Raw genomic sequence first — 22,130 nt, 5'->3', positions numbered from 1 at the left:
TTGGGATGTCGTTTATGAAGTGCCACCACATTTTAGACCACCTACCCTCAATGAAGAGGATTACAAACCTCACATTAACCCAGACACATATGAAGGAGAATTCTTCCAAGAAACACGTATGTCCAATAAATGTTTCAAGAACCGCTCTACTTCACCCCAGAACATTGAAGTAGACAGCGACAGTGAATCCGTCTTAACCCCTGAGCCCGAACAGGAAGAGCTGGAAGAAGAAGAGGTTACTGTTGCAGATAACCTGTCACTTCTTGACCGATTACATAATGGTGGCCTTCCACATGTTCTTCCTGATAGTGATGATGATGATGCATTTATTGATGATAGTGATGATCATGATGCATTTATTGACCCCGAAGCATATATAGACGAGCACGATTATTATTAGTTCATGTCAGGTATTCAACTATTATACTATATATAAATTTTGAGTTCATGTTAGGTATTCAATTTTTATTAGTCATGTTGGTATTTATGATGATGATACACTTAAATTATATACATTTTATTACTCATGTTGGTATTTATGTTGTACTAATTTCATTTACTCTTTGTCATGACATGTGTTGAAAGATGGTGGGAAAGGGTCGAAAGCACTCCGCGGCTCCTTCTTCGTCGGCGGGTGATGGGATGGGTACTTCCATTCCTGCCTAGCCTCTTCGGAGAGTGTTTCTCTCTAGTATGCAAGGAGCACCCCCCGTGAGAGGAGGTCGACCCCCCGCGAAACCGAGAGGTACTAAAGGTACACGTTGTATTCATGTTGGTATTTATGTTGTACTCAAGTTGTATGCATATTGGTATTTATATACATTTTATTACTCATGTTGGTATTTATGTTGTACTAAAAGTACAAGTGGCCGCGGGAGAGGTAGGGCGGTGGCTGCCACGCCTTCTGAGGTGGAGGCTACACGGTCTCCGCCACCACCCCAAGCTGATTCACCTGAGCACAGGACTTCTAGGGTGGATTCGTCTGAGGTGGAGGCTACATGGTCTCCGGTTCACGAGCCTCGGGTCGAAGAGCCTCAGGTCGACGAGCCTTCGACCCACGAGACTCGTGTCCCAGAGGCTTCATTCCAGGCGACTCCGGAGCAAAGCAGGGATGAGGGTACGTCCCCAGAGACCCAGTGGGATACCTGGGCTGAGCCAAGTGGCCATGCTGGTAGAGACGAGGAGCTGGGTGAGGGGGCTACCTTACACCAGCATGGTAGTTCGGGGCTCCCGCTCATGTCGGCGACCCCCGAGCAGAGGTGGTCGATTAGGCCAAATGGGGACAAGTAAGTTAATTTACTCTTATTTAACCTTTTGCCTTCACGTTTTCTCAAATATCAAATGTTTTGGCTTTAATTTGTCATACCGTAGGGGTTGGATTGTTGCCAAGGGTGTCCGCAAGCCCAACAGCGTCCTTGGTGTGCTTTGTCGTAAAAACTTCCCACGGTTTGTTACGTTGCCCGGTCGGGAGCGAGAGGTAGGAATGACCTGGGAGCACTACTTGGGTGCCCCGGCCCTGCCGGAGGTAGAGATCGACGGTGTTTTGTGCCACACGAGGGCCGACATGCTGATCCGACAGTTCTGGGTAATTTCTCCTTCACACAATTATAAATCAACCATAGCTAGTTATTGTACTAATCGGTGTTGTCTCGTTTGCAGACCTACTACAGGTGTGGGGAGGGATACGAGGAGGACGCGGCAAAGGTTATCGAAACCGAATGTTAACGCCTACTTCAAAATATTTGGCACGAGGCTCGGGTGCAGGCTGTTCGAGACTACTATGCCACACGGCGTATTAGGAAGGACAAGGCGAAGTGTCGTGATTCTAAGATGGAGAAGGAACATTACATGAAGGTAATTACATATTATTAAGGCTTTGTAGTTAGTTTCCTTGATTTGGTTCTTACGCGCTCAAATTTCTCTTTATTAACTTAGGTGCCCCCGAGATGGTGTGTGGATAAGATGGATTGTTGGGAGGCCTTGGTGGATCAGTGGTGCTCCGAAACGTGGGAGGCCGGCCACAACAACACCAAGGAGAGGCGTGGCAAAATGGTTGGTGTGCCACACCATCAAGGGAGCGTCAACTTAATCCAATTTGGCGAGAACTGGGTATGTGGTTTGATTCATGCCTCATGCAATTCATTCTTAATGCTATCTTGAGCCCTTTACTAATACAATTTTCCTCTCTCTCTCTTTTAGGCGCGTCACAATAAGACGGAGGTGCCACAGATGTACGACCTGTATGGGATGGCCCATACTGCCTCGTACAAGAAGGTCAAGGCATTCTCTGAGTCTGACATCGAGCATCCAGAAAACTCACCAACATTTCCTCCCACCACAAGTCGTGAAGTACAGAGATCACGGGAAGGCGAGGAAAGGGGAGGACTTTAACTCGAGCGAGGGGCCTATTGATCCAGAGCTCGATCGCCATTGTAGACGGCCTTATACGTTGTCCTAGCACTCTCCGGCAGATAAAGGCATGCCAAACGAGCTCCTGTCCGGAGATAACACCTCGTCCACGGCCAGTCGAGCTCGCCATCAAGGTTAGTTTAATGGACTCAACTATCTTTCCGCATTATGTTGTGCGTTGGAACCAATATGATTAGAATGCTAACAATTAGTTGTGTTGCAGGATGCTATTCTGAAAGAGAGAGAGGCAATGCAGGCGGCTATGGAGGAGAAGGATAAGGAGATGAGGGAGCTGGAAGAGAGGACGACTGCATTGGTGGAGGCAGAGAGGGCACGGAATGATGAGTCTAACAGGGCCATATACGAGCTCTTCGTGGTAAGTTTCTTCTTCATATTATTTCAAATATTGCATTTTAATGTCCGTTTCATTAATAAATAAAAAGTTTGACTTGTCGAAACCAAATGTACAGTCTATGTGCGAGAAGACCGGCCAAGTCCCTCCGCCGATGCGAGTCATTAACATGGCGGGGACGATGAGTTTCATTTCAGTGCAGTGATCTTAAGAGTGTCCTCATGCTAACGACACATTGCAAACGATGTTCGGTGCAGAATATCTCCTGAAACGCATCACACGACCCTTCTACAGTGGAGCCTTCTCCAGGGCAGCCTTCTCCAGGTGAAACAAGCCAGAGCCATCGTGCTTCACCGCCGTGATGACGAGAATGGTATGTTATTTCTAGTGTTTTAATAAAAATTACATATACTTAGCTATGTTCTCTCCTAAATGACATAATAAGACTTAGGTAGCTCGAAGATGACCTATTCCCACTAACTTAGGTATTAAATGGCCTATAATTAGCTTAGCTAGATCCAAAATGGCTTAATAAGCATAGTTTGCTCCGGAATGACCTATTTTACCCAAGTTAGCTCCGAAATGACCTATAGTTAGCTAGGCTTCCACCTAAATGACATAATAGTCTTAGTTAGCTCCAAAATGGTATATTTAATAAAAATGACATATACTTAGCTAATTACCCTCGAAATGACGTAATTAGCTCCAAATTGACATATCCTTAGCTAATTATCCTCAAAAATGACATATTTAACCCAAGTTAGCTCCGAAACGACATATAGTTAGCTAGGCTTCCACCTAAATGACATAATTAGCTTAGTTAGCTCCAAAATGACCTATTTAATAAAAAATGACCTATAGTTAGCTAAGTTCTCTCCTAAATGACATAATAAGGCTTACGTAGCTCCAACACGACCTATTCCCCCTAACTTAGGTATTAAATGGCCTATAATTAGCTTAGCTAGATCCAAAATGGCTTAATAAGCATAGTTTGCTCCAGAATGACATATTTTACCCAAGTAGCTCTGAAATGACCTATAGTTAGCTAGGCTTCCACCTAAATGACATAGTTAGCTTAGTTAGCTCCAAAATGGTCTATTTAATAAAACATGACCTACACTTAGCTAATTATCCTCGAAATGACATAATTAGCTCCAAAAAGGCATTCTTAGCTAATTTAGCTCGAAGACGGGGATGAGAGGAGAAGAAAGAGGAAAAATGAAAAGAAGGAAGAAGAAGAAGAAGAAGAAGAAGAGAATAAGAAGGACAAGAAGAAGGAGAAGAAGGAGGAGAAGAAGGAGAAGGATCTCCTCCTTCTCCTTCTTCTTCCTCCTCCTTCCTCCTTCTCCTTCTCCTTCTTCTTTTCTTCTTATTCTCCTATTCCTTCTCCTTCTCCTTCTCCTCCTCCTCCTTCTTCTTCTTTTACTTCTTCTCTTCTAGCTTCTTCTCTTTCTCTTCTTATACATAGCTTAGACTCATCCAACAAAGACTAAATTGGCTAATTATCATACAAAATGACATAATTAGCTTAGTTAGGTGAAAACATCATAAGAACCTTGGTTGGCTCATTAAAATGACCAATTTAGCTAAAATGAAATAATAAGCTCAAAATGGCATAAGAACCTTGGTTAGCTCATGAATATTATATACTTAGCTTGGCTTCCACCTAAATGATATAATTAGCCAATTTAGCTCCAATATGGCTTAATAAGCATAGTTAGCTCCAAAATGACATATTTAACCCAAGTTAGCTCCGAAACGACATATAGTTAGCTAGGCTTCCACCTAAATGACATAATTAGCTTAGTTAGCTCCAAAATGACCTATTTAATAAAAAATGACCTATAGTTAGCTAAGTTATCTCCTAAATGGCATAATAAGGCTTAGGTAGCTCCAAGATGACCTATTCCCCCTAACTTAGGTATTAAATGGCCAATAATTAGCTTAGCTAGATCCAAAATGGCTTAATAAGCATGGTTTGCTCCAGAATGACATATTCTACCCAAGTAGCTCCGAAATGACCTATAGTTAGCTAGGCTTCCATCTAAATGACATAATTAGCTTAGTTAGCTCCAAAATGGTCTATTTAATAAAACATGACCTATACTTCGCTAATTATCCTCGAAATGACATAATTAGCTCCAAAAAGGAATTCTTAGCTAATTTAGCACGAAGAAGGGGACAAGAGGAGAAGAAAGAGGAAAAATGAAAAGTAGGAAGAAGAAGAAGAAGAGAAGAAGAAGAAGAGAAGAAGGACAAGAAGAAGGAGAAGAAGGAGAAGGAGCTCCTCCTTCTCCTTCTTCTTCCTCCTTCTCCTTCTCCTTCTTCTTTTCTTCTTCTTCTCATGTCCTTCTCCTTCTCCTCCTCCTCCTCCTTCTTCTTCTTTTAATTTTTCTTGTCTTCTTCCTTCTTCTCTTTCTCTTCATCTACGTAGCTTAGACTCATCCAACAAAGACTAAATTGGCTAATTATCCTACAAAATGACATAATTAGCTTAGTTAGGTGAAAACATCATAAGAACCTTGGTTAGCTCATTAAAATGACCAATTTAGCTAAAAAATGAAATAATAAGCTCAAAATGGCATAATAACCTTGGTTAGCTCATGAATATTATATACTTAGCTTGCCTTCCACCTAAATGATATAATTAGCCAATTTAGCTCCAATATGGCTTAATAAGCATAGTTAGCTCCAAAATGACATATTTAACCCAAGTGAGCTCCGAAACGACCTATAGTTAGCTAGGCTTCCACCTAAATGACATAATTAGCTTAGTTAGCTCCAAAATGACCTATTTAATAAAAAATGACCTATAGTTAGCTAAGTTCTCTCCTAAATGACATAATAAGGCTTAGGTAGCTCCAAGATAACCTATTTCCCCTAACTTAGGTATTAAATGGCCTATAATTAGCTTAGCTAGATCCAAAATGGCTTAATAAGCATAGTTTGCTCCGGAATGACATATTTTTACCCAAGTAGCTCCGAAATGGCCTATAGTTAGCTAGGCTTCCACCTAAATGACATAATTACCTTAGTTAGCTCCAAAATGGTCTATTTAATAAAACATAACCTATACTTAGCTAATTATCCTCGAAATGACATAATTAGCTCCAAAAAGGCATTCTTAGCTAATTTAGCCCGAAGAAGGGGACAAGAGGAGAAGAAAGAGGAAAAATGAAAAGAAGGAAGAAGAAGAAGAAGAGAAGAAGAAGGACAAGAAGAAGGAGAAGAAGGAGGAGAAGAAGGAGAAGGAGCTCCTCCTTCCCCTTCTTCTTCCTCCTTCTCCTTCTCCTTCTTTTCTTCTTCTTCTCCTCTTCCTTCTGCTTCTCCTCCTCCTCCTCCTCCTCCTTCTTCTTTTACTTCTTCTCTTCTTGCTTCTTCTCTTTCTCTTCTTCTACGTAGCTTAGACTCATCCAACAAAGACTAAATTTGCTAATTATCCTACAAAATGACATAATTAGTTTAGTTAGGTGAAAACATCATAAGAACCTTGGTTAGCTCATTAAAATGACCAATTTAGCTAAAAATGAAATAATAAGCTCAAAATGGCATAACAACCTTGGTTAGCTCATGAATATTATATACTTAGCTTGGCTTCCACCTAAATGATATAATTAGCCAATTTAGCTCCAATATGGCTTAATAAGCATAGTTAGCTCCAAAATGACATATTTAACCCAAGTGAGCTCCGAAACGACCTATAGTTAGCTAGGCTTCCACCTAAATGACATAATTAGCTTAGTTAGCTCCAAAATGACGTATTTAATAAAAATGACCTATAGTTAGCTAAGTTCTCTCCTAAATGACATAATAAGGCTTACGTAGCTCTAGGATGACCTATTCCAATAACTTGGGTATTAATTGGCCTATAATTAGCTTAGCTAGATCCAAAATGGCTTAATAAGCAAGTTTGCTCCGGAATGACATATTTTACCCAAGTAGCTCCGAAATGGCCTATAGTTAGCTAGGCTTCCACCTAAATGACATAATTACCTTAGTTAGCTCCAAAATGGTCTATTTAATAAAACATAACCTATACTTAGCTAATTATCCTCGAAATGACATAATTAGCTCCAAAAAGGCATTCTTAGCTAATTTAGCCCGATGAAGGGGACAAGACGAAAACAAAGAGGAAAAATGAAAAGAAGGAAGAAGAAGAAGAAGAGAAGAAGAAGGAGAAGGAGCTCCTTCTCCTTCTTCTTGTCCTTCTTGTTTTCTTCTTCTTCTCCTCTTCCTTCTCCTTCTCCTCCTCCTTCTCCTACTCCTCCTTCTCCGTCTTCTTTTTCTTCTCCTTCTTCTTCTCTTCTTGCTTCTTCTCTTTCTTCTTCTACGTAGGTTATTTTCCCCAACAAAGACATACTTAGCTAATTATCCTCCAAAATGACATAATTAGCATAGTTAGGTAAAAACATCATAGGAACCTTGGTTAGCTCATTAAAATGACTAATTTAGGTCCAAAATGACATAATAAGGTCAAAATGGATTAATAATAATAGTTGGCTACAAAATGACATATTTTATCCAAGTTAGCTCTAGAATGACCTATACTTAGCTAAGTTCTCTCCTAAATGACATAATAAGGCTATGTAGCTCCAAGATGACCTATTCCACCTAAATTAGCTATTAAATGGCCTATACTTAGCTAAGTTCTCTCCGAAATAACCTATATACTTCTTCATCTAGTATTATTCTTCTAAATTTCTTATTTGTCATTTTCCAGATTACATTCACTTCACGGGAATCTTGGATTATATTGATGGAATGCTTGAAGATGATTTCTTGTACCATGGCTTCACGGAAGCTTGTATTGAAACTATTGTAGTATATGGATATATATGAAACTTTGTGTATGCATGTGGATGAAACTGGTGTAATATATGATTTGGTACGGATGGAACTTGCATAATATGTATGTACTATGGATGAAAGTTATTTTAATATGGTTATGAGTACGGAAATAAATTTATTTTTGTAATATATATATATATATATATATCATGATTATTGTGAAAATGTTGGATATAATAAGAAATAAAATAAAAAGGGGTTGGTTCCCCCCTTTGCCGTTTGCCCCCACATGGCAAAGGGGGGATGGCAGACGACAAAGAGGGGAGAGAGAGGGGCTTGGTTCCCCCCTTTGCCGTCTGCCCCCACATGGCAAAGGGGGGATGGCAGACGATAAAGAGGGGAGAGAGAGGGGCTTGGTTCCCCCCTTTGACGTCTGCCCCCACATGGCAAAGGGGGGATGGCAGACGGCAAAGAGGGGATAGAGAGGGGCTTAGTTCCCCCCCTTTGCCGTCAGCCCCCACATGGCAAAGGGGGGAGGGCAGACGACAAAGAGAGGAGGCGTGCCGTTAACACTTAACGGGACCGTTGGTGTATCTGCCGTCCCATTTAATTTGCCGTCTGCCCCCTCATGGCAAAGATTCTTTGTCGTCCGCTTTAAAAAAGCAGACGGCAAAGAACCTCTTCACCTGATTTTTTTACCGTCTACTTTGCCGTCTGCTGACCGACGGTAAAGCCTTTACCGTCCGTGGTCCACCCCCCCTTTGCCGTCAGCCATGGCAGACGACAAAATTATAAATTCCAGTAGTGATAGTTTGAAAAACTCATATCAATGGACTGTATTTGTTTTCTGTTTCCATTGTAACATCAACCTTGCATGGTACATCTTATCAATGTTTGAACTGAAGGTATACAATAGAGGGCATGCAATTGATACTTTAAGTGTCAATGTATTCAGAAGACATGGATCCATAAAGGATGGAGTCGAGGAAGACCATGGAAAGGAGGAGGCACAATGTACTCGCAGCAGTAGGTAGCCTTCTAATCATAGAATTGTTCATAAGAAGTTTTAATTTGAAATCTTTGTGAGTGTAACAGTTAGGCATAGTATGCAAGTTTAGAGATGGATATATCAAGTTTACTATGAACTACAACAGGGCTGCTTTGACAAACAGCACACTTCATGCTCACATGCTTCAGGCTAACATTTTCAAATGGTTGTAGAAAGAATGTACTACTCGTGAGTTAACTTTGGTTTTCAGAATTGAAGCTTCACTCGGGTGAAGTAGTTCCTTTGGACATTGATATTTTCTACATACTATATATATGTAGATGAAGGAAATTGAGTTTACATCTAAGAGAACTCAAAAATTGTGGAGGTATATGATATATCATGATTATGATTTCAAGGAGAATATGGGGAGAGGATATGCAATTGTGGCTCGATAAGTTTTCTCCATAGCGAAGTACGGTCTCCCGTTGCAACACACGGTCCTTTTTGCTAGTATTTTGAAAAATAGATTCATTTATTTTTGTTTCGTGTGTAGCCCCTTAGTCTTAAGTCGTGCTTGGGATGGTTATATTCCAATACGGAATGTTTAGTTTACACTTGCATTTTACTGGCTACTGAAAAATTTCCGGTTGAAAACAGAACAACGGCCCGAGGTCTGTATTTTTACATGCGTATTTGAAACAGAAACGACAATCAAGCATGGCGTTATACGTACTTCCTCCGTCTCTTTTTACTCCGCGTATAAGATTTGGTCAAAGTCAAACAACATAAAATTTGATCAAATTTATATCAAAAAATATGGATATCTACTATATTAAAATTATATAGTATGAAACTAGCAAAAGAGCCCGTGCGTTGCAACGGGAGAGAAAACAACACGCATTTTTAATTCAATAACCACAACTCAAGATCTTAATAGGCCTACATCTTTTAATTCCAAATGGCATCAAATTTATGTCACCGACAGTGGCCTGAGTGCTCACACAACAAAAACACATTTGAATATGGTCAGTCCTAAGGTCTCTCTTTGTCTCTCTCTCTCTCTGAGAAAATTTTAATACGTTCAGTATGCTTAGTTACAGAGGGAGTATACACCAACTCGATGCATATTTGATGAACAAATCAAGAAATAAAAGCCTGAAAGAATATTGAGTACATGTATTCCAAATAATTAAAATTTATGTCTTGTGAACTTATGTTATTAATGAACATATAATAAGTAAATATGGATATGATCTTACTTGATGTTTCAAGTTGCATGGTCTCTCTCCTTCTCGGTGATGCCCACGAATATTTACATTATGATGAAAATAGCAAAGTATGTTTTATTAATTAATGATAGCATATGCGTCAGAGTACTATTTTTGTCTTGCCGATATATTTGTTTGTATTTGTAATCCAAGTGAAATCTTAATTTGGTTGCAGAAATATTAGAAACTCCATCGAAAATTATCAATTTGTAAGTATATGCATGTCAAATGTTCAAGGTTGCGTATGAACATCGATATTTAAAAAGATCATTAGCAAAACAGTTTAAAACAATATGAAAATTCAAAGATAAGCCTTTCGATTACGTAAAGCTTGTATAAGCAAAATTGTACATTTTTTATACATTAGAAATATTTTTTTTGTGGGTGACATTAGAAACATTTTATATATACATGTATAATACATGTTTGACATTATTCAAATATACGATTAACATTTTTGAAAAAATATTTGTTCCATGCACACTTTATATTTTTGTATATGTTTTTATTATGCATCGGAAACATTTTTCTACATTTAAAGTGATACATGATCTTTTTTTAAATAAAAGAAAAATATATTATTATTATCCATACGCACTGTACATTTTTGTATATATGGAACTTTTTTGTCTATAAATTTGACACTTCTTTAATCGATGATTTACATTTTTGCAAAGTTTATGGAAATAAAGCCAAAAGAGGAAAAAAATAAAAATAAACATAGGAAAAGTTCAAGAAAGAAGAAAAAAATGCCGTAAAAAACGAATGTAACTTACGGATGGCATAGGTGGGTAATTTATGGGAACCTCATGGCATTTTTCATGACGTACGACAGAAACAGTCATTTCTTTATTAATAAGTATAGATATAGATATAGATAAATCTCGTGGTACATCTGATAATATTGATTTTATGTTGTGAATGTCAATATAAAGTCAGTTAAAATTTATAAAGTTTGACTTTAACCAAACCTTATATCCAGTCTGAAAAAACGAAGGTAGTACTATACTTGATTATTCGTTGTCAATGCTCGGTATCCTCCAAAATCTCCCCACAGATTGCAGATTCGAAGGTGCCGAGATCGACTCCACGACTGCGGCTGATGATGATAGTTGAAGAAGAACACGCAGCGCCGGCGTGCTCGCGGTCTCCGACGTGGCGGCGTCGAGGTCGTCATTCGGTCCGACCGAGGGGCAGCGGAGATGGAAGAAGAAGCCCCGCGGCCGGTCGACCCACGCGCCCCAACTCCCACGTAATCATCTACAGTACGTATATCCAACAGAACAAAACCACCGCCTTCCACCCGCGCCCACAACACGCGCCCCCTCCCTCCCCGTCGCCGCCATGCCGGCCGATGCCAAGCCTCGCGCCCTCCTGCCCGTCCGGCCGCTCCTCCTCCTCTCGATCCCCTTCCTCTCCCTCCTCCTCCTCTACGGCTACTCCTCGTCGACCCCTCCCCTCTCCTACGCCGCGGCCGTCCGCGCCTCCCCGCCCAACCCCCACATCCGCATGCGCCGCGGGGCCGCCTTCCGCTCCTACGACGACTACCTCCGCCACCAGCTCAACAAGACCCTCGACCCGCGCCTGCGCCACGTCTGGGCCACCCGCGACTGGCGCCGCAAGGTCGACGCCTTCGCGCGCGCCTTTCGGGCCCTCCAGGCCGAGGGCCTCCTCTCCAACGCCTCCCGCGCGCTCTGCGTCGGCGCGCGCCTCGGCCAGGAGGTCGCCGCGCTCCGCCTCGTCGGCGTGTCTGACGCCGTCGGCATCGACCTCGCCCCGGCGCCGCCGCTCGTCGTCAGGGGCGACTTCCACGCGCAGCCCTTCGGCGACGGCGCCTTCGACTTCGAGTTCTCCAACGTGTTCGACCACGCGCTCTACCCGGACCGCTTCGTCGCCGAGATCGAGCGCACGCTGCGCCCGGGCGGCGTCGCCGTGCTGCACGTCGCGGTGCACCGCCGCGGGGACAAGTACTCGGCCAACGACCTGCTCGACGTCGACGGCCTGCTCGCGCTCTTCCGGCGGTCGGAGGTGGTCAGGGTCTCCAAGGTCGACGCCTTCGGCCTGGACACCGAGGTCGTCCTCCGCAAGAAGAGGTCACCCTAGCAACACACACCACCATGCATCCAAACCCAATTCTCAAACCACCACACAATCCAACTTGCAAAGAAACTGAAAATTCTCTGTGTACACCGAATTTTCTGGATCGATCTGTTACTGTAGGAGTAGGTTGTTGATTCTTTGGTGGGCACGCATTGCATCCATCCATTAGGAATTATTATTTACTAGACAAGATATGAGAAATTTTCGGACGAAAAGATGATGAAAGAAAAAATTAAAGGAAAAAGCGGTGAGTAGGTTTTCAGTTTCCCATCTTTTCTGGATCACTTTTGTTCTTCTTGTCTTCTTTTAGTTATTCTCTTTTTAACTTTCTGAGAAGAACGTTTGATCGATTTGGGTGTAGTGCGCGTGACTAGAGACACTGATGGAGCAGCATAATTGTGCCCGTGCAGGGCTAGAAAATGATGGTCACATTTGCACAAGACAGTACTAGAAGCAGTATTGTTTCTTCTTGTACGTTGGTGCTGTAATATAGAGATAGTACACAGATGTTTGGAACCTTGATGGTTAGCATGCTTACATATCCATATGGTGTGCTTAATTACCACTGTTAGGTCTGGAGAGAAGTGAAGATCCACGATCAGAACAGGACATTGAGAATCATCTGTAGCTTAAGCAAACCTCATCTACGTTTTTTCAGCGTCGGGGAACGAGGTAATGCAATTGAGTCAGTTGTACTTGGATTGCGGCAACGAAGGGAATCTTTTTCTTTTCCTTTTCCTCTTATGTAGGGCAGGGTCTGCTAATAGGGCTACATATTGCAACCCACCTTTTTTCAGGGTAACGCATCATCTTTTACCTTTACTGTCCACTTTGGAAAGAGATTGCAGAACAGAATCAAAGATTGACGCCACCCCATTCTGGCATTCTCCCAAGGAGGGAGGAATATGTCTCTTGATGTGCATTATGCCACTGTACCGTGGCAATTGGCATGCCTCTTCCAGGACATTGTTCCATGGCAAAGTTGTCGTCAGATTACGTATGGGTTTAAGAACTACTCTCTCAGTTCTAAATATAATTTTTTTTAGAGATTTCACTATGAACTACATACGAAACAAAATGAATGAATATGATCCGTATATACTCCCTCCGTTCTTAAATATAAGTCTTTTAAGCGATTTTACTATGTGTCTACATACGAAGCAAAATGATTGAATGTACACTCTAAAGTATGTCTATATATATCCGTATGTAGTCCACTAGTAAAATCTCTATAAAGACTTATATTTAGGAACAGAGGGAGTAGTTCGTAGTGAAATCTTTAAGAAGAATTATATTTTTTAAAAACGATATTATTATAAAAAACATAATTTGTACTCCCTCCGTTCCTAAATATAAGACATTTTAGAGATTCCACTAGAAGACTACATACGGAGCAAAATGAGTGAATATAGACTCTAAAATATGTTTACGTACATCCGTATATAATTCATAATGCAATCTTTAAAATGTCTTATATTTAGGAACGGAGGGAGTAATATGGAATACTTGTAGGCAGGCAGGGGTTTCGGCGATTGCAATATGGACAACCCAGGGGATGAGACAGTTGTCCTCAGCCACGTGAGTGAGCGCATGCATGCAGCAAATTTAGGTGGTCAGTGGTCACTCTTGCTGAGCCCGTCCAGCACGACGCCATGCACGGAAAGGAACGGTATGTGTCACGTGATGCCTCGCATGCGGTTCCACGGAGCCCGGCATCAAATTTTGCGGCAAATTCGTTGTAGTTCCACGGACGACAGTTCAATTCTTTCTTTCATTTTTGAGTGGGGACGACAGTGCAATTCGACCGTGCACAGTCGCACCAAGCTGCGTATGTCGTGCAAACTTAAAAAAATAATATTCTCTTCGTTTTAAAATAAGTGTTTTAAGTTTAATATAATTTTATATTAGAGTTAGTGCACAGACGAAAGGAGTAGTATGTTAACCTTCTTATTATTTTAGCAAAAATTAGTATATTAACTGCAAGAGCTTTAAGAAACTAGCTCCATGGCAAGTGCAGCTTTTTGGTGTTCGAGCTCCATGGAGCCAGTTTAAAAAAAATCTATAATCATAATTCAAAGTTTCAAATATCTGGAGATTTTTGTTTGCACATTGATATATGAATGTGTACTACATGTGTGAAATATTTATGAGAAAATACATTGACATGCGAGCTACAAAAAAGTGACAAATTGTGATTTCTAAAAATACTCCCTCCGTTCCTAAATATAAGTGTTTTTAAAGATTTCACTAGGGGACTACATACGAAATAAAATGAGTGGATCTATGCTCTAGAGTATGTCTATATAATTTCGTATGTAGTCTTCTAGTAGAACCTCTAAAAAGACTTATATTTAGGAACGAAGGGAGTAGTAAACAATGCATGTTGTGTTCAACGCATTAAAACCAACAATTTTTACTTTTTTGTGTAGCTTGTGTGACAATATATCTTCTCAATAAATTCTACACGCCTATAATATACATCTATATGATATTGTGTATTTTTAGTTCTTTTTTGAACTTCAGATGTGACTTACCATTATTACTTTTTTCAAAACAATCGAGCTCTATGGAGGTTGAGCATCAAACGTGTTTTATGTCCTCTTGGCGGGCTTCTATGTCCTTTGGCATCATTGTAAATCCTTTATAACACCGTGCTCCCTAAGTTTGAAGGTCCCTTAGCCAATTGAGGCTGTTGATTTTGGATTCTATCCTTCGATTTTGACTCGGTCGTCCATCTAATGGGTCCCTTTGGTCAGTGAAGGATAGTGGATTGAGGCTTTCGGCAAGGAAAGGGTTGGTATCGCGTTAGAACTCTCTCGGTCCCTCCCGTGTGTAGGAAGGCGGAAAAAATGGGGGAGGGCGGCGTCCTCTGGTGTTGGATTTGTTGTTCCCCTTCACCTCCGGCAGCTGTTCCACTTCACCTATATTGTTCCTCTTCACCTCTGTTCCCATTCTCAGTGATCCAACCAGCCAGACCATACCCGCTACAAGTTGTCAAGCCCACACACATGTATTCTCAACCATCGATCTGGCGGGCATGAGCACAAGAAGCCGAGCACTGCCGCTAGCACCCGGTACGACTGATCGACTCTCCATCGCGGCCTTCTGCGTCGTGTGTGTACTTGCGGCATGAAACAAGCTACCGCAACTAGCTAGTTGCATGTGTGCAAGTTGGGTGTTGGGTTGGTATTTTATTGGAAGGTGTATAGTGTTTAATCTACAGCTGGTCTTTTGGTAAATCATTAGCTAATTAATTATTTTAGGGTAGTACTACTACTACCTCACTAAAGGTAGTAGTACCTTTAATGAGGTACATTGATATAGTGTACCTCCTAATTTGCTAATTGGTTAAAAAGGTAGTAGTACTATATCAATGCGGATTCTTTAATATATGTACTTTCTTTTCCCATGTGTCCCTAAAATAGTGAGTTGCTTTCAAGGGTTCACATGTTAAACCATGGGTAGGCATCAAACAATTGTTTTGCATATCTGGCACCATTGACCCTCTTCTTGAAGTTATCAAATAATATACTTTATATCATAATCTCACATCTCTCACTTTGTTTAGTATGTAATGTTTTCTTCTTACTATGTTAAAATTGCACACTTCTTGGTTTGCATGTTAAAATCTGGACATGCACTCCATTGCTTCTCGCCCAATTGAACAATTGGATGTCTTTTTTGGTTTATCAGTTTGAGTATTCCATCCTACTTTTAGAGATCTCTCACTTGCTTTCACTATTTCATTGGTTTCTTTTTAATCAGCTCTTAATTATTGACCACTTTTTAGTTACTCCCTTTCCAAGTTAATATGTGAGGTAGATTTATGGGTTGTAGATTATCTTGATTCCATTCTTTCCCCCATTTTTGTTGTTTGGTTATTAGTATTCCTCAAAATTTGGCCATCTAATTTGCAAGTGGTTCAGAGACCCTTAAGGCATACACAATTTTCATATGTCTATTCTTATCTATACCTGAAGAGCATGAACGGAAGAAGGAATTTCAGATAAAACCAAAAGATATTCATGTCATTCCTAATTGCATTGGTCAAGTTGGTGAGAAAAGCTAGGAGAAACAAACATATATACATGTCGAGAACAAACATTTGCATGATGGTGTGACTCCTTTGAATATGAAGGAAATAATGGTCAGATTATAAAGCAACAAAGATCAAGGTATGCGAGTATAGATTAAATGTGATTTCGTTCTTAATTTATTCATGGTTGAGTTACTGTGTGATGTAATAGTCTCAAAGTTGTTTTCGAGCTTTGACTTAAATCATTTATAGAAAACGAAGAGGGAAGGACGCAGAGTGTCACATCCCTAACCCTTAAGCAAGATAGCATTATGCTCATGTCTTCTTTGCATTTGCATCTAAGAAGTTTCAACAAAAACAACAAAGTGGCAAAGGAAAAACTCAAAACCCTAGCCACCATTTCAATTAAAGGAAATCTCAAACTAGTTCAAAATCAATGAACCCAAAATGGCCTCAAGAAATGTTCAAACTTTCTGATAAATCATCAAAGCAAATGAGCATTGGAGAAAACTATTTTCTTGACACTTTAAGCATTTTAAATAAATGCAAAAGCCACTGGTTTCAAATTTAAAAATTGAAATCAGAAACTATAATTTTCCAAAAATGTTGAAAACCTTGGAAATGAGTGGGGATATTATAACAAATATTTCAGGAGGTCTAAAATAGTTTTTACTTTTTGTTTTGGAGCTGAATTAATTAACAATACAATAATTAGCAAAACAGAAAAACAAAAACAGAGAAAATGGGAAAAAGCTTACTTGTCGCCCAAGCCTGGCCCGGCCCATCTCCCCGCTCGTCCCCTCCCTCGCGCTAGTAGGCAGCAGGAGGTGGCCGCCGCCTCCTCCGGCGCGGCCACGGACCTGCATGCCTGCCTGGCCGCCGCCTCGCGCTGGCGACGACGGGGATAAGCTCCCCAGAGCCTCCCCTATCCATTCCCCGCCTCGGTTCTCCTCCTCCGCCCGGATCTCCTCCCCCTCCTTGTTGCCGCCATTAGAGCCGAGCTCGAGCTCGAGCTGCCCGTGCCCCTGGCCATAGGATCCCCTCCCCGAGCACGCCATTAGCTCCGCCTCATCGCCCTAGTCATCTCTGCAGAAGCCGAAGCTTCCTCGAGCCCTGCAACGCCCGCAACGCCGTCGTCTTCCACCTCCGGCCGCCGGACCTCTCCCGTCGATTCGTCGCCCCCAGGCCTTCCCCGAGCCGTCTAAGCTCTGCTCTGCACTCCCCGTGAGCATGCGGTCGTTTCCCCTAAGTTTTCCCCCTCGATCCCCTCCTCTAGCCCTAGTTTCACCGGAGCCCGACGAGGACCGCCGCTGCCGCTCGTCGCCGGTAGCCCTCCGATGATCAGCTCGTCCTTCCGAGGGCACCAGCAGCTCCAGGACGACGCGTAGATGCCGTAGCAGCTAAGAACCGAGTGTAGATCCCTCTGATTCAAAGCCCCCGACGACGCCCGAGTTTCGGCCGCCGCTCCGGCTCGTCGCCGACGCCTCTTCCGGCGACCCTAGCCTCCCCAGATGGTCCTGCCAGATCGGCCACTTCGCGAGCATGCTGTAGCTGCCATCCGCGTGCGTTTTGGTGCTGTGCAGCGCCGTCTAGGTCGCCTCCGGCGAGCTCTCCGCCGCGGGTCTGGTCGCCGGCGACCACCCTCCGGTGGCCGTCGACGTGGCCGACCATTAGGGCGTAATCGCCCTCCCCTCGGTCGCTGCCAGAGGGCCCCACGCCTGGTCAAACCCCAATTAGGGGCTGGTCAGCGCGGGATTAGTCCCAGAGAGGCTGACCAGTGGGGCCCCCCTGTCAGGTTTGACCTGAACAGGTCGGCTGACCTGCTGACGTCAGCCTGATGCAACAAATAGAATTTCCAGTTTAAAACTAATTCAGGAAATTGCTAAAATTTGTAAAAATCATAGAAATTAATCTGTAACTCCAATGAAAATAATTTATATATGAAAAAGTATCAAAAAAATTCAAGGATTCTGATTATGCTATTTTCAACTATGTTTGAAAAAGTTACAGAACCCTAAATTGTGAAATAAGGAATAATTCAATTCTTTTAATCACCTTATAAATGGAATTTGCAAAAATATTCAAATTTCATTATATATGCAATGATCACACACTGCCCTAAGTACAAATCAGTATCATAACATGACAATTCATGCATGTTAACATCAAGATGAACCGAGCATCAGGTCGAATCAATTAAACCGGTATCCGAGAATACCCGTTTGAATTGCTATTCGAATGTGATTCAAATCAACTCTAACCCTATTACATGTTGAAAATAATAACTTATCACCTTGCATTCTCATGCCATGCTCATGCATCATTTTGAGTGCATATGATTGTTATTGAATGTTGCCATTCTTTTCGGTAGGCTCCGCACCCCCGGATTCCACCGAATATCCGTCTGACGGATATCTTTCCTCCTTTGAGCAACAAGGCAAGCAACCCTTTTGATCATCCCGATAACTCCTATGTTCTTGCTCCTGCACCTATTTATTGCATTAGGATCAAATGCTTCAACTGCTTTTGCCACGATAGTTGGACCCACTTCCTTTGCATGACTTAACCTTGTCACAGTAAATAGCCGAACCTTGCAACCTAGCATACCTGGTAGTTGCTTGAGCTATGATGTGCCTTATCCTGCTATGCATGCTATGCTTAGAGTTGTGTATGGTCTGTCATCTAGGAGATGAACAGAAATGTGGTATGTGTTCGGTGAGCAAAGGTTGTGTGTTGAACTTGATTTGGTAAAGGTACCGGTGAAAGGCTGTGTAGGAGTACATGGCGGGTTGTTTCATTGGAACCGTCCTTAGGAACTGAGTTCCGTGTATGTAATCCAAGACTAGATACTACCACATGCTGGGCCCTGAAATATGACCCCGCTCAGCCTATTAATCGCGTAGTACTCGGTCCAGGAGTTGCAAGTAGTTTCTGGTGTTTATAGTAATGCTGGAGGCCGTGCATGGTGCTGACCTGAGAGGTGGGCCGTGATGCGATAGGCAGTGGCACGGTGTACCAAGTGGCACCCAGATGGTGGGCTTGGGAACCCTGCGCACATCGTTTGAGGCCATGGCGGAAACCTCGGCCGGACTTCCGTACGGGTTACTCTCAGATAGGCGATAAACCTGGACTAGGTACTAGTGTGGTTAACGGTCGTGGCCGACTCCCTCGCTGGGCTTCCGCTTGAAGGTTGCCGAGGTGCATGACGTGCACATGGCGATAAGTGGCGAGAGCGTGTGTGACGAAGTACACCCCTGCAGGGTTATGATCTATTCGAATAGCCGCGTCTGCGGATATGGACTACTTGGAGACATATGTTGTTCATAGATAACTTAAATGGCTACTCATAAAATTGTCAAGACAAGCGTGAGTATCGTGGACGGCATTTCCGTAAGGAGACGGAATGATTCCACGATAGTGTATTGTTGTGGTGTTAGTGGACTCGTGTGCGAGAAATCAAGTTGTCAAAATTATTTAAAAATGCAAGTTGTCTAGCCACGAGTCAAATGCTGGCTTTCCGCCTGAAACCCCACAATACCTTTTGATACCTTTTATGAGTAGTTAGTTCTCCTAAAGTCTTGCTGAGTACCTTCGTACTCATGTTTGCTTAATAAATGTTGCAGAGATTGCTAATGACCCTAATGGAGGGTTCTTCGTAGACATCGACGACGACGAGTAGCTGGTGTCCCAGCTACGATCTCGCCCTACGTCGGCTCTGTAGTATAGTGAGGCCACGTGCCTACTAGTTGCCCTGTCTGTACCCAGATAGTTTATAATTCTTCCGCTGGCTTGTATTGTATGACTGCTATTATGGGTCGCAAGACCCTTAATGTGTAATATTATGTGTGTGGCTCTTCCGAGCCTCTTAAATAAAGCTTGTATGTTTATGGTTATGTTGTGATGCCATTGATGTATCTATACATATCGGTATGCCATGCGTACGTGTGTCTTACCTGGTATGTATGGGGTTCGAATACCTAGTCGTGAACTTTAGTAGCACTCCTTACAAGGAAATGCCCCTTTGTGATCCAACGAGCCTTGGTAGTTCGCTACTCCTCCGGACACATTGGTTGACCGGCATGTGTCCTTCTTAGCTGCTGTGTCTGTCCCCTTTGGGGAAATGTCACGCGATGTAATGGAGTCCTTGTAGCTTGCTACGACTCGTCTACATTCGCCGATGACCGACACCTGCTTTGTTGGGTCATGTATGCCTGTCCTTGTGCGGTACTGCCACTTTGGTTTATGACTAGACATGTCGATCCGGGTTCTTTGACATTGGATTGCTAGCGATACTATCGCATACGTGAGTCAAAAGACGCAAACGGTCCCGGCTAAGGTAAGGCTGCAGCCGTGGAGTTAACCGTGCGTGAGACCACAAAGGGATGCGATGTGTTACAGGCTAGATTCCTATGGCTTAGGATCGGGGTCCCGACAGCGTTGGTATCAGAGCCTGACTGACTGTAGGATTACTAAGCCTAACTGGTCGAAGTTGAGTGTAGAATTGCTTTAGTTATATATAAGGGAATTGTTGTGGCAGGGAACGTAAGACTCTTGTTCTCTTCCCAAGTTATTCTATTCTGGTCATCCTCGTCTTTTCTGCGGGAATTAAGGACTAGGTTACTCATATTCTCCTAGGCTCGTGTTCTGATCGGTAGCTTATAGGACTACGGGTCGAGAGATATTGGGTTTCTTTTATTCCTAGGAAGCAGGAAGTAAGTTTGATGATCAGAGAGTTGAACTTGATAGTTGAGTGGTTACGCTATTCCATTTTGGGTTGTCTCAAAATTTGTTTTTGAGCATTTACAGCTGTTATGCTGCCCAATTTTTCATTCGGAGCTCTAATGCTTTTGCATTACTCTCTATTACAGATGCCTGGCCGTCCTTCTCGTCAGGTGGTACGTCTGACCAGGTGCATTGATGTACCAGGTCATACGGCCATGCTGGTCAGGGTGATGTCGGTGTGTGGTTACCGCTGGTACCCCGAGTACACGGTAGAGGAACAATACCGAGACTTCAACCAGAGCCAGTACATCTGCACTGTTAGGGTATTTCCAGACTACCCTGGAGCGGAGAAGCCAATCCATTGGTCCTATGGGTTGGGGGTCACCGTTGACATGGCAGTACAGGATGCTGCCTATTCAATGCTGACTATTATGAGAGCGAGACATGCACTGCTGCAGAATTCAGAGTTCTGCTATGTTCCGGCCTCTCAGTCTGGTGAAGAGGGATACCTCAGTGGAGTCTATTTTGATTCTTCTATGGAGGATCCACTTCTGCAGTCCACTATTGAGATGCTAGAGAACAGAGACAAGGATGCTCGTGCTCTCCGTATGGAGCTTTATGCTACCCGTGCCCGTCTGTGGACAGCTTTGACGCAGCTGGCACCGGTAGCCCAGACAGGGTATAGAGAGATGGAGATGCTGAACCCTGTTAGGACCCATCTTCCGGCCCACGTTGACTGGCCAGCTACAGGAGGAGTCACACCTCTTCGGGGACCCCTCTTACCACCAGTCAGGGGACCAAGGCCACATCCGTGTCCTTATGGATCCCAGGGATCTCAGGCTAGAGTGTTTCCTGATCCGCAGGTTGAGCTTCCAGGTCATGGAGGTAATCTCTATGAGATGTTCTATGCGGATGCCTGAGCTGTGAGCAGAAGGATAGTATGGTAGTAGCCGTACATTCACAGTCCTGCGTGACTTGTGAAGTATGGTAGTAATGTGAAATGAATTCCAGAGGCCTAGATAAATAATGTATAGGAAGCTTGTAAGCCTCTGATGAGTAGTTCCACCATTTCAGTAGTTTGCTCTTCGATTAAGTTTGTACTGAACTATGTAAGGGTGTGTATGAACCATGGTGTATATATAGCAGTGGCTTGTTACCATGTTGTTCGGATATTCATTTCCGCATTCCGTGTGTTCAGTACATTCTTAATCCATAGCTAGTATTGATATGATATTGGTCTAAGCTATGAGTTTGTTTGTCAGGATGGTGTTCACCAGGTTGAACCGTGCCCCTGCTCATGAGCAAGGTGAGGGTAGTCAAGCGTCGCAAGAAGACCTGCCTCACCCACCTTCTCTGGTAGAAGTGATGCTTGAGGCAGAAAGAAACAAAAGGGAGACCAACCGAGTGCTAGAGCGTATTGAGCAGAATACGACTCGATAGCCTAGGAATGCTGCAGTGTCCCTC

The 22,130-nt window shown here is 42.8% G+C and overlaps 1 protein-coding gene across 1 annotated transcript; it reads left to right on the top strand.

The window, feature by feature from the left end:
* The first annotated feature begins 11,122 nt into the window (after positions 1-11,122).
* Positions 11,123-12,611, top strand: LOC123411067. The gene has a single exon (XM_045103988.1). The coding sequence runs from the start codon at positions 11,153-11,155 to the stop codon at positions 11,909-11,911; it is 759 nt and encodes a 252-aa protein (XP_044959923.1). The 5' UTR covers positions 11,123-11,152; the 3' UTR covers positions 11,912-12,611.
* Positions 12,612-22,130: the final 9,519 nt, after the last annotated feature.

Source organism: Hordeum vulgare, chromosome 7H (genome assembly GCF_904849725.1).
Source record: "Hordeum vulgare subsp. vulgare chromosome 7H, MorexV3_pseudomolecules_assembly, whole genome shotgun sequence".
Classification (NCBI taxonomy): Eukaryota; Viridiplantae; Streptophyta; class Magnoliopsida; order Poales; family Poaceae; genus Hordeum; species Hordeum vulgare.
The sequence above is the reverse complement of the archived record's forward strand: the minus strand, read 5'-3'. Positions and strand labels throughout refer to the sequence as shown.

Coding starts and splice junctions, on each gene's coding strand:
- LOC123411067 (XM_045103988.1), top strand. CDS start 11,153: ATGCCGGCCGATGCCAAGCCTCGCGCCCTCCTGCCCGTCCGGCCGCTC.